Raw genomic sequence first — 14,639 nt, forward strand, 5'->3', positions numbered from 1 at the left:
ACTATGACACAAGACATCAAATGAGTCCAACATTCATTCTCATGCATAGCAGACCACTGGACGGGTCACAGGTGTAAATAATAACAGAAATCCATTCAGCTGGCTCACTGTCTAGGTCCTATAACTGTTCACACTGGCTCACTGTCACACTATCATAGCTTTAGGTACCTTTCAGGTCTCGTCTACTGCAGACACGTCTTTTAGAAAACCACAATACAGTTCGGCCTCTCATCCACACACAAGTAGAATTTTGCGTCACAATAACAGATTTTCAAAAACAACTTCTAGGGCGCAGATATATTTTGTATCTGTGTAACTTAGATGTTGCTGTTAAATGGAGCGTAACAACAATGACAACACAATCTCAATTTGTGCATGCCTGCTGTTGCTTTGTGTAATGAGCATGTGCCTGAAACAACACCAACACTGGCAGACACAACAGTTTGTGTATGTTTGTGTAGTACTGACAGACCAAGTGTCAGACTGGTGTTCAATACATAAAGGTAAAGAAATAGCCATCAAATAACTTAGAAACAATAGCAGCTAATTATTATTCAGTTTTTAACATTTGAGAAAAATAAGCTCACTACACAGGCTCACAATGTTCTTCTCTGGTATTTGACATATCACTAATGTAGACTTTATCACCACCTACTGGCCTGGGATGACTGAGATTTCTTGTAAAACGAAGGTTGCATGCACAGATATTTCTTTTAAACTGAGGGGAAAATATTGATTTTTATAATGTATTTATACACGTAGCTAAGACCTTAGACTGAGTGACAGCAACTCTCCATCAGCTCGCATCATCCATCTGCAACACTAGCATGTTTTAAAGATGCAGGAAAAAAAACAAGCTCCAAACTGGTGGTGAGCAAAGATTTCACCATGTTTCTGTAACGACCCTCTCAGACAAAAGTGCACAATCTACAGAAGCCTTTACCTGGACACTGGGGTAGAATAGAGCCTTTCTTAATGTCATCACTATTTTTCCTTCTTAACCACCTCAAAAGGTTTGATGTGAATATGTATTATGAGCTGTAATCTGCTGATATCATGTTACCTGATCCCAACATAGAGCAGACAATCTTAATGCGTATTACTGCCTGTGATGTTATCTCTGATAAATCAATAACTAGTTCTGTACTTTTAATAGATTCAACACCAAGTTTTATCATCACACTATCTAAATTAAGAGGGAAGAGCACAGTCATGGTCCTGACCTGGACCCTGAAGGACACACAGCAGCACAGTCACATGCCTTCATATAGAAAGCCAGAGCCAGAGCCAGAACCAGTGAAAACTTCAAAAAACTCTAAGCTGATAAGACAAATGAGACAGATGAGACTCATCAAAATCACAAACCAGTCTTTAAAACATTGCATCGGATCAGGTATCAGTGTCCATGTCCATAACAAGTGACGTGCCAGCGTCTGGTTTGTACAGCTCCAGCTGCCCTGACAATAATGTTGATGTGTTATATTTACTTGTCTCCCAAATAGTGTGCAAAACACTTTAACTCATGTTCCTCCCATTGAGACAGTTTAACCAGAACACAGTCCTGTAATTTACATCAGTTCTGATCTCGCGCCAGCACAGATTCTGGTAAACTTTAATTGAACAGTGGACGTAGAGAACCTGTGTGTCCAACCGCTAACTTGTAGCTGCTGTCACGTCAACAACAAGCAAACAACAGACGAGCAGGTGGTTTTGAGTCAGACTCTGCAGACTCAGTGATTCACTGGGTTTCAGACTGGCTACTTTTAGACAAGACACCAAATTAAGTCAATTGGAGTGTCCCAACCACTCCCTCCAGCTCTCCCCCTCGCTCACCCTCACCACAGTCAGACTACAGTAATCTCATTATCCCTTTTTGGCCTTATTCTGCTCTTTTCTCTCTATGTCTCAGCTCATGTCATCATGATTATTATCATTATTATCATTATGACATGTCTGTCTCTGTGATAGGCTATACTTTCCATTGGACAATTGATGTTTTTAGCTCTATTTTTTAGCAACACCATGCTTTACACTTAGACAGTTACACACAATCAAACAGAGGTGTGCTAACAGCCATCAGGGCTCGGTGTCTTGCTCAAGGGCACTTGATGAAACAGCAGTTCAGAAGAATTTGTTTGGCTCCTCAAGGGGTTAGCATAGCTGCTGTAGCATCAGTTTTATCAGAATTGGAGAGTTTATTTCATTGAAAAAAGAGGAAAGAACAGCACTGAAGACTTTTCTCCAGGAAACGTGTTTTTGCTCTTACAGTAAGAGTTTGATTTACCAACTGGCTCCTCTGCTGGTGGAACAGTGACATGTTCAGTATGAGCTACAGTTTGTCAGAACATAAATCCTACAGCTACTCAAGAGCCTCAGTAGATTTAGCAGGAGCTGGATAAGGCCATGTGGAGGATAGCCCTGACAATAGCAACAACTTAGCCCTGAGGCAGTAAAGGAGTGTCCACCTGTGCTCCCTGACCACAGTCTATAACACCAGAGATCATTCATACTGCTGATGGGATGCTGACGGGAACAGTTGATAATAAGAGGTTTTGTGACTGCTTTGTGTTTATTTTGTTAACCTGTTGAACTCAGTGTTAGCACGTTCTGCTGCTAACGTGGCTGCAACACAAGCTGAGCTGGCAGTGTTGTTAACGTGACATCAGACCTCCTTCTGCTCTGTGATCCTCAGTATGTGTGTCTGTATGTCAGTATGTAAATGTTCTTGATAGAAAAGCCCCTCAGAGAAGGAATCACATCACATTTACTAATAAACCCACATTATCAGGCAGGCTGTTCTCCAAAACACTCACAGGCCTGGACCTCATCTTTATTCATATTTGAAGCCAATAAACACGTTCATTTTCAAAATGTCTTTTCTTTCTTAACATATACCTACCTTACCTTTATTGCCAACAGAGTGAAAAGAGGTAGACTCATGTTTGACTGAGTGTCCCTGTTATTTTTGTCGTACTGTGATATAATACCATCACTGCAAAAAAAACAAACAAAAGTACCAAGACATATATTTTAGGTCACATCGCCCACCCCTCCCTACCAGTGTTAATTTCGTTAACTAAAACTATAACGAGATATGTTTGTCAACAACCTTTTTTCCATGACTAAGACGAGACGAGCTAAAAATAGATCTTTCATAATAAAAACTGACGAAATGTATGTTTTGTTTTCAATGACAAGAAAGGATGGGACTCAAATGTTAGCGATGGGCTGTCGGACATGATATTTCCCCAAACTGTGCAACTAGTTTGTCTGTTAAATTGTAATATATCCCCATTCCCAATCCTGAGCAGAGATCTGTGTCGGAGCCTGTCCTGTGCAGGACTGCCTGTCTATAGCCCCTTTCACACTGTCCTTTCAAGGCGGGAATCTTGTGCTGATATTCTGCCTCCCTGTCTGTATGAAAGTTACAGAGGTGGAGAGGGGGGACAGTTTCTTTCTGTCTCTGATCAGCCACCGGAGGTAGTAACAGAGCCACAACAGAGTGTGTCGGTCTGATGATGTTCAGTCTGACAGCTAAACAGATCCTTCACTCATCAAATAAAAGATAAAAAATGTCCCACACTTCAACTGACAAAGCAACAACACAGGACCAAACAACAGTAATGTGGCAGCAGGTCATGTCTTCAGCATCTTATATGAAAAAATGTATACATGGAAAAGTGTCTGTCATCCTGTCTGTCCTACCAAATCTTTGTCACATTTCTGCCTGAAAAACAGCCTCTTTTGGTTCCAGCATACTGTATGAAATGTCACAATGGAGCAGCTTTATGACGGTGCTGCTTGGTTCAGTGTGAACAAACAAAGTCAGCGTAAAGGCGAGTCTTTGTTGTGGCAATAAAGTAGAATCTCTGTGTGAAAAGGGCTTGTGTCTCTGTCTGAGACTGACAGCATGCTCATACGTATTACCACTGTCATTTTTTATGTTGCTGTGAGTAATAATTTAATTTTTACATTTCTTTAATTGCAACATTATAGAGTCACTCATAGTGAATTGTTGAACATGGCTGTGAAGACATGTTAAAAAATGTAAAAAACTGTTTATTTGATTTATTGTAACATTATACTCTATAATAGCTAATTGTTCAAAATAGTGCCGGGTCAGTATTGAAAAATGTTTATATAGAGTACAAGAAAATAAAGCAATTGTTCATTGTGTTCTTAAATTGTTAAATCTTTCTCTTAAAAAGGTAACAATAAGAAGGTAACGTGTTCATCAGGTGTTATGGCTGTAACATTTATAACTAGCCCAACACATTTAATAATAACATCACGTATTTTGACAGAAAGCAATGACTAAAAGTTGACTCAAATGTAATGACTTTTCTTTGACTAAGATGTTTTGAGTTTTCGTCGACTTAAACTAGACTAAGACTAAATCTAAAAAAGCCAGAATTGACACCGCTTGCTACGATCACATATCGTATTTGGTCCAAATTATTGTGATATTTGTTACACAAATGTGTTACACAAGTAGCAAACTTTGAGGAATAAGCCAGGTTGTGTGTATAGTTTAGAGATTGTATGTGTGACCAGGACTTTACAGTAACGTCATAATGCTGAACGCTACCATGCAGTGTGTACAGTTCATGCTATTTGTCAATAAATAAATGCAACAACTCCTCAGGACCCAAGCAGAATTTCTGTCCTGCTCTCCACCTGCTGACAAAAGTAAAAAAAGGAGTTAGCCATAGAGTTAGCGTCAAGTTCCAGGCCCAGACTCACTTCCTACATCGACTGGCCACACCAGCTATTCTGCTTTCAATGTCATTTAGGTGACATGATGCAGGTTAAACCAGCTGAACAGGGAGAGCAAGCGAAGGAGATGTGACCCACTAGAAGTGTGGCACTGTCTGCATCAGCAGAGAACCTGCATTCTGCCTGTATTGTCTTATATTTGATGTTTTCAGGGCGTTCCTGGGCCCGGACCTTTGCAGTACCTATGTAGTTGGGATACTATATAAACATGAGATGATGTCAAATTATAAGAACGCACTCATGAGGAAGCTACCAGCTGGAGAGGAGGGGCCGGCTTCGAACACTGTTTTTACAAACCATGACCAGCAAAACCTAAAAAAAAAGATTTGAAAAAAGCATCCCCCCCACACACACACCCCTCCCCTCTGTGCTCCTTAATCCCTCCCTTCCGAGCTCGTATCGCTCTCCCCTCGGAGCCTCCCACGACACACCCCCTCCCGCAACAAGCAACAAGAGCAACAGAGGCCGGCAGAAACCAAATACAGCGCCAGCTTTGAATGCGGAGTAACGATGTCGGATTCACAGGTAAAGTTATTACAATGCACGTTGAAACTAATGTAAATCTTGTAAGTCATTACAATGTCCACAGCCAAGTTCCACAGCCAAGCTAGCGTAACGTCATTAGCATGTTACAGATACATTACACGTTACAGCTATGTAATAAGTTACTATTTATCAACAGCTAAGTTAGCCACTTCTAAAAGTTATTGAGGGCCAAGAGACGAACAGATGCTGCCGTTAGCTTTAAACATAACGATCGCTTCCACATTGTGGCTGAAAACTAAACCTGCATGAGCCTCGGACCCAGCTGTGTCCCAGCTGTTGTCTGAGTAGCACCACGACCACGACACAAACGTGCCCCGTAAACCGTAATCTCGTGTATGACAGATAAGACACACAAATACACACATCGTAACGCGTATATGATAATCCATCATATTGATTTAGCAAAGGCTTCATTGAAAACAAATGGACAAGACCGGGAGGAGGGTTAGCAAAACAGTTGAGTAGTGACCGGGCAAGAGGTTGTTATGGAGAAATAAATCTGGACAGGATGATTGAAACCCCAGCGCGAAGCGGAGGGGTTTCATTCATCCATTCATTCATCTTACTTGCATTACTTGCTGCTTCATACGGAAGCCCTAAAGGGCCATACATTCATACATTTTATTTCCTCCGTTTTCCCGTTATAACGAGTTAATTTCATTTGTTTTCTCGAGATCTCGAGTTATTATCTCGAAATAACTGCCGTTTTCCCGAGATAACGGGATAATTATCTCGAGATAACAAAACTTTGTTTTCCCGAGATAACGATATAATTAATCCGAGATCTGCAGCAGGCTCACTTAGATTGCGCCGCCAATATAGCTGAAGCCTTGCTAACCTCTTTTTAGATTATGCATACTAATGTGTATTATCTGTAATAGCATGACATAATGCTATTTCAGCCTGTGTCAGGCCTTGATTGAAAAGATATGTGACGCGGTGATCGATATGCTCCTGCTCCTCTGACATTGCTACACTGAATGATGTTTCCTGCAATGATTTAATATACTACACTATCGTTTTGTTTTCTCAAGATCTCGAGACAATTATCCCGTTATCTCGGGAAAACGGCAGTTATTATTTCGAGATAATAACTCGAGATCTCGAGAAAACAAATGAAATTAACTCGTTATCACGGGAAAACGGGGGAAATAAAATGTATGAATGCATGGCCCTTTAGGGCTTCCGTAGCTTCATTTAGCTGCCACAAGCAAATAAATAGGCTGATTTGGTGTAAACATGATAGCAATTTTAGCTTACAATGCTAACATAGAGGCTAACGTCTCCGTCGAACAAGTAAACAAGTGTTGACAATAATGCAGAGACAGAAATTGTTTCAACGCCGTCTAATAACACAGAAAAAAACTAACGGCAGCTTTCACAGTCATAAGCCAGCATCGGCATAAAAGTTATCTGTTTCACAACATCCACAATAAAGACGAAAGATTACCTGCTCGGGGCCAAACAAACCTCTTGCCCGCTTGTAGTTTCAAATGCGGAAGTGGGTTGGGACGAGACGTGACCAGGAGCAGGAGAGTGAGCGAGGGGATTGGATGGACTTCTTTGCAGTTTTGCAGGTGCTAGAGAGAATGATTTATTTGGTTCCTTTTGCTCTTCACATTGTGTAGGTCGTACTATTGGGCCATAACCACCATCTAAATAATGTTAATAATAATGATCAATCTTTCAAATCGTAGACCATAGCTTTAAGTGATCATTACCTGAGCTTTGATCCAACAGAGTTTCTCCCAACTCCTCACAAGGTTTACTCATTACAACTGCAGGAAATGTCAATAGATTCTTGTGGTCAGCTTGTGTTGTTTTGGAAGCCCTCATTGATACTGTAGTCAAAAGCTGTAGTTACATTCCCTGTTCTCTGTTTGTGTCCATTCATATATCAGAGCTGTGCAGCTTTAACATGATGCAGCTCTGATCAGCTGCTGCTACAGTGGGGCAAAAAAGTATTTAGTCAGCCACCAATTGTGCAAGTTCTCCCACTCAAAAAGATGAGAGAGGCCTGTAATTTTCATCATAGGTACACTTCAACTATGAGAGACAAAATGAGAAAAAAAAAATCCAGAAAATCACATTGTCTGATTTTTAAAGAATTGATTTGCAAATTATGGTGGAAAATAAGTATTTGGTCAATAACAAAAGTTCATCTCAATACTTTGTTATATACCCTTTGTTGGCAATGACAGAGGTCAAACGTTTTCTGTAAGTCTTCACAAGGTTTTCACACACTGTTACTGGTATTTTGGCCCATTCCTCCATGCAGATCTCCTCTAGAGCAGTGATGTTTTGGGGCTGTCACTGGGCAACACGGACTTTCAACTCCCTCCACAGATTTTCTATGGGGTTGAGATCTGGAGACTGGCTAGGCCACTCCAGGACCATGAAATGCTTCTTACGAAGCCACTCCTTCGTTGCCCGGGCGGTGTGTTTGGGATCATTGTCATGCTGAAAGACCCAGCCACGTTTCATCTTCAATGCCCTTGCTGATGGAAGGAGGTTTTCACTCAAAATCTCACGATACATGGCCCCATTCATTCTTTCCTTTACACGGATCAGTCGTCCTGGTCCCCTTGCAGAAAAACAGCCCCAAAGCATGATGTTTCCACCCCCATGCTTCACAGTAGGTATGGTGTTCTTTGGATGCAACTCGGCATTCTTTCTCCTCCAAACATGACGAGTTGAGTTTTTACCAAAAAGTTCTATTTTGGTTTCATCTGACCATATGACATTCTCCCAATCCTCTTCTGGATCATCCAAATGCTCTCTAGCAAACTTCAGACGGGCCTGGACATGTACTGGCTTAATCAGGGGGACACGTCTGGCACTGCAGGATTTGAGTCCCTGGCGGCATAGTGTGTTACTGATGGTAGCCTTTGTTACTTTGGTCCCAGCTCTCTGCAGGTCATTCACTAGGTCCCCCCGTGTGGTTCTGGGATTTTTGTTCACCGTTCTTGTGATCATTTTGACCCCACGGGGTGAGATCTTGCATGGAGCCCCAGATCGAGGGAGATTATCAGTGGTCTTGTATGTCTTCCATTTTCTAATAATTGCTCCCACAGTTGATTTCTTCACACCAAGCTGCTTACCTATTGTAGATTCAGTCTTCCCAGCAGGTCTACAATTTTGTTTCTGGTGTCCTTTGACAGCTCTTGGTCTTGGCCATAGTGGAGTTTGGAGTGTGACTGTTTGAGGTTGTGGACAGGTGTCTTTTATACTGATAACGGGTTCAAACAGGTGCCATTAATACAGGTAACGTGTGGAGGACAGAGGAGCCTCTTCAAGAAGAGGTTACAGGTCTGTGAGAGCCAGAAATCTTGCTTGTTTGTAGGTGACCAAATACTTATTTTACCGAGGAATTTACCAATTAATTCATTAAAAATCCTACAATGTGATTTCCTGGATTCTTTCCCCCCATTCTGTCTCTTATAGTTGAAGTGTACCTATGGTGAAAATTACAGGCATCTCTCATCTTTTTAAGTGGGAGAACTTGCACAATTGGTGGCTGACTAAATACTTTTTTGCCCCACTGTATATATGTGACAGTTGATGTAAGTATGAGATTTTGTACATTGTTCACACATATTTTGTATTGATCACAATGTGCTGGTGCTGCTGGCTGAAAAGGTTTTCATGACACTTCATTCACCGATGGTTTAAGCAAGAATTGTTGTTGGATCGAGCTGTACAGCTGATAATTCAGTGAGAGAGTTACACCGACACAAGTCAATCAGGTGTTTATAGGACACGTACAGACTGTAACACGTACAGTGTTTGTACCATGAATCATTTTCCTGGCGTTACTGTTGTTAGCTGTCCCTGAGTCTAAGACAAGTCAAAGAAAAGTTTTTAATTTAAACTCATTAAAGAGGAAACATTAAACGGGACAGTCAGTGTGAGCACAACAGTTGGATGTATGTATTCATAAGTCAGACGATGAGGATGGAACAACCTGTGAATCACTCCATCAGAGCAGGTGACAACATGTAACTTTACACTTTTGTATATACAGTAATACAGAACCATGTAGGGATAGTGTTGGACATATGGCCAGGTTGCAAATTAGTCCGTCAATGAACCATACCAAGAAAACATATTGTAAAACAATAGCCCCATTCACACTGCCCTTTCAATGTAGGAATCACACTCGCCGTCTGTGTGAAAGTTTCAGATGCAGAGAGGGGGGACAGTTTCCTGCCCCCAACCCTCAAAACTACAGATGTTAACCTCACACATGAAGGCTGGTTTGACCAACAAACCACAAGTGGCCCTAACGACTCTGAAACTCAGAGCTCACACGTGTCCTTAACGACTCTGTAAGGACACTCCCACACAGAGTTTAAAAGCCTGCAGCTCCTCCTGTTAGTTAGAACTGAAGAAGCCTCTTGGATGAGAGGTGAAACATTTTCAAGAAACTAAAACAAGTCCAGTTGCCAACGATCCAGAACCTAGATAAAATCATTTCCTTGCCCTTGTATGAATCATCACACCAGTGAAGTTGCAGATAAAATCCATGTCTGTCCAGACTAAAAAATGTAATGAAGATCTTTTATCAAAGGAATTTAATGAAAGTATTAAAAGTAGTTCTTGGTGATATGGAAGTTATCACCTGAATCTCAATATTATCTTATAGTGGACTACTGCTGTATGTCTGTTGTGCATTGGTTCATTGAGAGAGACAAAAAACAGTCACATTGCTTGTATGTGTTCACATGTTGGTCAAAGTTGATTCTGATAGAGCCTGAAGAAGCTACAGGTTCTGAAACATGGATGTTTCGCACAGCACAGAAAATCTGGTGAACACCCAAGATTAGTGTCACCAATTCAGTATCTGACCAAACGTGAAATATGGTCACAATCTGCCCTCTGTATCTGAGTCATGGTCTTGAATTGTGACCAGAAAACATGATGATGTCACAGTAAAGTTAACCTTTGACCTTGAGGATATAAAATGGCATCACTTCATCATTTAATCCTATTAGACATTTGTGTGAAATGTATTTAAACTATGAATTTTTGAGTTATGGCCATACATGTTTTGTAAGGGCACAGTGACCTCTGAGCATCAAATTGTAACCCGTTCATCCTTGAGACAAAGTGGACATGTGTGCAAAATTTGAAGATATTCTCTCAAGGCTGAAAACATAATGGCTCCGGCCAAGGCTAGTGCTGGTGTGAAGGCGCAAAGATTCCAAGTTCTACAAAGAAAGGCTTAAAACTTGATGAAAACTTAACGATAAAACTGTGGATCAGTTTCAGGAGAAGCAGTCAGAGTGGCTGAGATAGATGGAGCACAGCAGAGGAGAAGTGAACTGGAGTCTGGGTGAACTCAGACCAGAAACACTTTTAATTGTGCTGTTTTAGTCACATAGAAAACTGTTGCTGTGTCACAGGCTCTGATCACAGTCACATCCCTGGCTGTTGAACTGTACGGACATTCAGAACAGACCCAGCTGCTGAAAACAACCATAATCATATAGACACAAACAGATGGATCTGATGGGGATGCACTACAGTATCCCAACAACGATCCATCCGTCCGTCCGTCCGTCATTCTTGATTAATCAGATTCTTAACAGGGATTAGAAATCTTCAAACAAGTCTTTCACAGAATATTCTGAGCTGTCCTGGTGCTTTGTAACACCTGACAGGTACTGCTTTACGCATGACACAGACAACCATGACATTGCACTTAGTTCCTCATAGTCTGATTGGGACTGCTGCCATAGACAGCTGGTCAAACTTAACTAGGCTTTCAACCTCGTGCTTCAAAACATACTGTGATTTATGGAACAGTAGGTGCTGACCTGATCAGCTGTATGCTAACAATTCTATACTTTTATATGTGTGTCAAGTAGGTCAGAGAGTCCGATGATCCACTCATGAAAACTAATGGCACACACAGCACATGCCCTCAGATCGATAGGCAGCTGGCTGACCTACAAGTGAAGCCAGTTACAGTGCGAGGTTGGGCGTAGCAGATTTGGGAGGCTTGCGTCTTTCTTGTTGCTCTCGTACAAACAAGACATTGTTTTGTGATTTGTTCTGAGGTTAATGTTCTGTCCCATAAATCTGACTTAAAACAGGCCCTTTACTCAATTTTGTCAAAATAAGATAAAAGGAAAGATACCAGAAAAAGACTTATTGTGCTGCTCACGCTGTTTTGTCTGGCTTGAAGAGGCTGCAGTGCAGGGGCAAAAAGAGGCCTGTCATTACATGATGAAAATTAAGGCCTCTAATAACTGGTTTTAAGACATTTTAAGACGGTTTGAGGCCTTAAATTGTGGTCATACTGTGGCTGTTGTTGGTGTATTTTTACAAAGACATATAATTAAGCAATAATGCAGGATGCAGTAGCCCCACATAAAAAGTAATTGAGGAACTGGAGGTACAGAACTGCACATGCCAATCTTGACAGCAAAAAGGAGTGGCACTTTTTTAATGCCAAGTACATCCATTGTTTTCTGTGGCAGAACATCACAGAGTGCATTATCACACGTATAGACCCAATCACAATTTACATCACTTCTATGGGGCCAGAACAGAGACGGTGAACAATGGCATCCAAAATAAAATTAGTCATTGAAAACAAAACCTGAACTGACAAAAGAAACATTGGCATTGAAACATTTGTATTTGAAAAAGTTGTATTGGCCAAAACAGAAATACTGACATCATTAAAAAATACTAACATTGAACACTGACAGACATGAAGGAAAAATCTGGAGATTGTCATTGAAAAACATTAAAATCACAAAAATATAAAAATGAAATGAAATAATTTTTAATGTCTGTTTTACTTTTCAATGTAATTGTTGTAAATTTGTTTCAGTGCCACTACAACTTTTCCAAATGTTTAAATAGTTTTATTTTCGATGCCATTGTTCACCGTCACTGTTCTGGCTCCATACACTTCCAGGTAGAAAACCCCTGCAATGCGGATTAGCTTACATACAACTTTATGTCTTTTTTCATTGTGTTATTTCAAGGTGTGTACATCTAATCCATCTAAAATGCTGTCATATCTCATTAATAACAACACTTTCACTATCGTTTGGTTGGAGACCTAATTTACCTGTTAAAGAAAATGACAGTTTGAGTTTTACCCACAACTAGAAGTCTGCGTTGTCCCTGTTGTGTGGCTAGCAAAGACGCTAGCGTAGCAGTATACTACATAAAATAAACACAGCAGGGATGTCAAATAGGTCAGATCAAACTGTTCAACTATATATCTTTAAATGTTACAGTTACAGCTGAAAATGACAACAGAAGAGGCTTTGAACTTGGATGAGCTGGGGCTAACTGGTTAGCATGCTAACTGCAGTAGACATCTCTGCAACACAACACATAAGCATCATGATATAAAAACTGCTATTTATTCACATCCTGTTGATATTTTTAGTTCATCTTTTAACATGTTCAACTAAAATTCTGACATAATGCCCCTTTAACCCTCTCCTGCAAAAACACATATTTGTATATGACACACAGTAATTATAACTTTGCTTGTAAGACTATTTTCCATGGAGGAGAGATGCATTGCTTCTGTGCCGTTCCATGTTGGATTGGTTATCTGGACACATATCATGCCCATGAATAGATCTGATTGGACAGGCTCTGGTAGGTAGTGTGCTTCACGGAGCTCGGAGTGATGAAACACTTGTAGTCAGACCACACAACATCAGAGCTCATAAATGCAATGGTATGTGGCAGCTGAGCGGTAAAGCTCTGTCGTCAGACCTTCACATCAGCAAGTGAATGCACCACCAGGAGTTATTGACAGAGCATGCGTTGATTTTAACACTATTTTAACTCTAAAATTAAATAAGTTCAACCACAAGCAGTGTGGACGTGTGATTCTTTATAATGAATAAGTCTTAAGGCCATGTGAGGTGATTTGGCACTGAAGCTCCTGGAGGTAGGAAACCTGCATTTACAAAGTACAGTACCACTTGCACGAGTTGAGAAATGGTAGGCAGTAATGTAACTCATAAGGACATAGGATTTACTGGTGTGATGGCCGCAGTAGCAACCCTACACTGAACTAACACACTAAGGATGGTAACTCATCTATTTTATTTACTTATGTTAGGTTTCTTTACACAATACTCAAAGACAAATAACTGGACACAGGTTTTGAGTTTCATATAACACTCCGTTTTATTAGTAGTTTTGAAAGAATGGTTTCCTTTTGTAATGCACACATTTAGGTAACTTTTCTTAGTCAATTTAGCTATTTTTGTTTCAGTAATTTAAGTTATTTCATTGTCTTGGAAGTTAATAAAATATTCTTTGAGTTACCAGTTCCTGGGAGTTGCCATGGAGTTCCTGGCTGGCCAGCAAAAGGAGGCCGAGCTGCATCAGCTGGAGTTAAATAGTGATGGCTGCTAAGTGGACTGTACCATGGGCCTCCTGCATCATGGGGAGGGGCCATAATTCATGGTTTGATTGTTAAATGTTATTTCAGTGGAAATTATTATTATATAAATGTTCATTATTTTTCTTCCCTTAAGATCAGGTAGACTTATGAATATTTATGATTTGTGGTTATTGTAGTTTTGTTTAAATGGTTACATCCTTGTCTATCCCTCCTGATCAGCCAGTATATATGTGAACCCTTATGTCTCAGTTGGAGGTTGTTGTTTTTAGTCTGTCCTGAGCTAGGTTATATTTAGTTTAGGTTAAGTTCTGTTTAGTTGACCTATTTTAGAGGCCCAGAACTTTATTGAATATTTTGTAAATTGATTATTTTCATTTTTTGTTAATGAAACTCATGTTTTTGGAAAATTACACTGTGCATTCTCGTGCCTGCCAGCACGGTCCCTGACAACTGGGCTGGTGCAAAATCACTGGTATGGAAGGAACATGAAAAGAACGCTCGTCTCAGGTTCCTGCTAATTTGCTTGTCCTTTGCAACTTCCTGTTTCCAACCCAAGCAGCAGCTCGACTCTGCATTCCTTGTATAAGGTGCTCAGAGGCCATCCGTTAGCAAATAATGGTGTGTGTGTGTGTGTGTGTGTGTGTGTGTATAATGTGTGTAATACCTTCAATAGATGGGGCCTGGTCCTGAGCAGCATACAGCATCTCTTTGAAAGCCTGCAGACACAAGAGAGAAATTATGAAATGACAATTCCATGATATGTTAAATCTTGTCATGTATGTAACTTATGTACCACAGTAACAGATAATACAAGTGGGGGATGTGTTGCCTTCGACTCACAGTGTATTGACATGAAGAACTCCAGTCCTGTAACAAAGCTAATACGAATGCACACTTCATAACACGCTGACCATATAAGGACCAC

At 40.5% G+C, this 14,639-nt stretch overlaps 1 protein-coding gene across 1 annotated transcript in view; it reads right to left on the reverse strand.

The window, feature by feature from the left end:
• Window positions 1-14,639, reverse strand: part of LOC141016515 (xenotropic and polytropic retrovirus receptor 1 homolog) — a 96,391-nt gene that overhangs the window by 43,601 nt on the left and 38,151 nt on the right. Inside the window, exon 2 of the mRNA XM_073490909.1 lies at window positions 14,379-14,430. Coding sequence (XP_073347010.1) covers window positions 14,379-14,430 — 52 coding nt within the window. The remainder of the gene's footprint in view (window positions 1-14,378; window positions 14,431-14,639) is intronic.

This window comes from Pagrus major, chromosome 21 (genome assembly GCF_040436345.1).
Source record: "Pagrus major chromosome 21, Pma_NU_1.0".
NCBI lineage: Eukaryota > Metazoa > Chordata > Actinopteri > Spariformes > Sparidae > Pagrus > Pagrus major.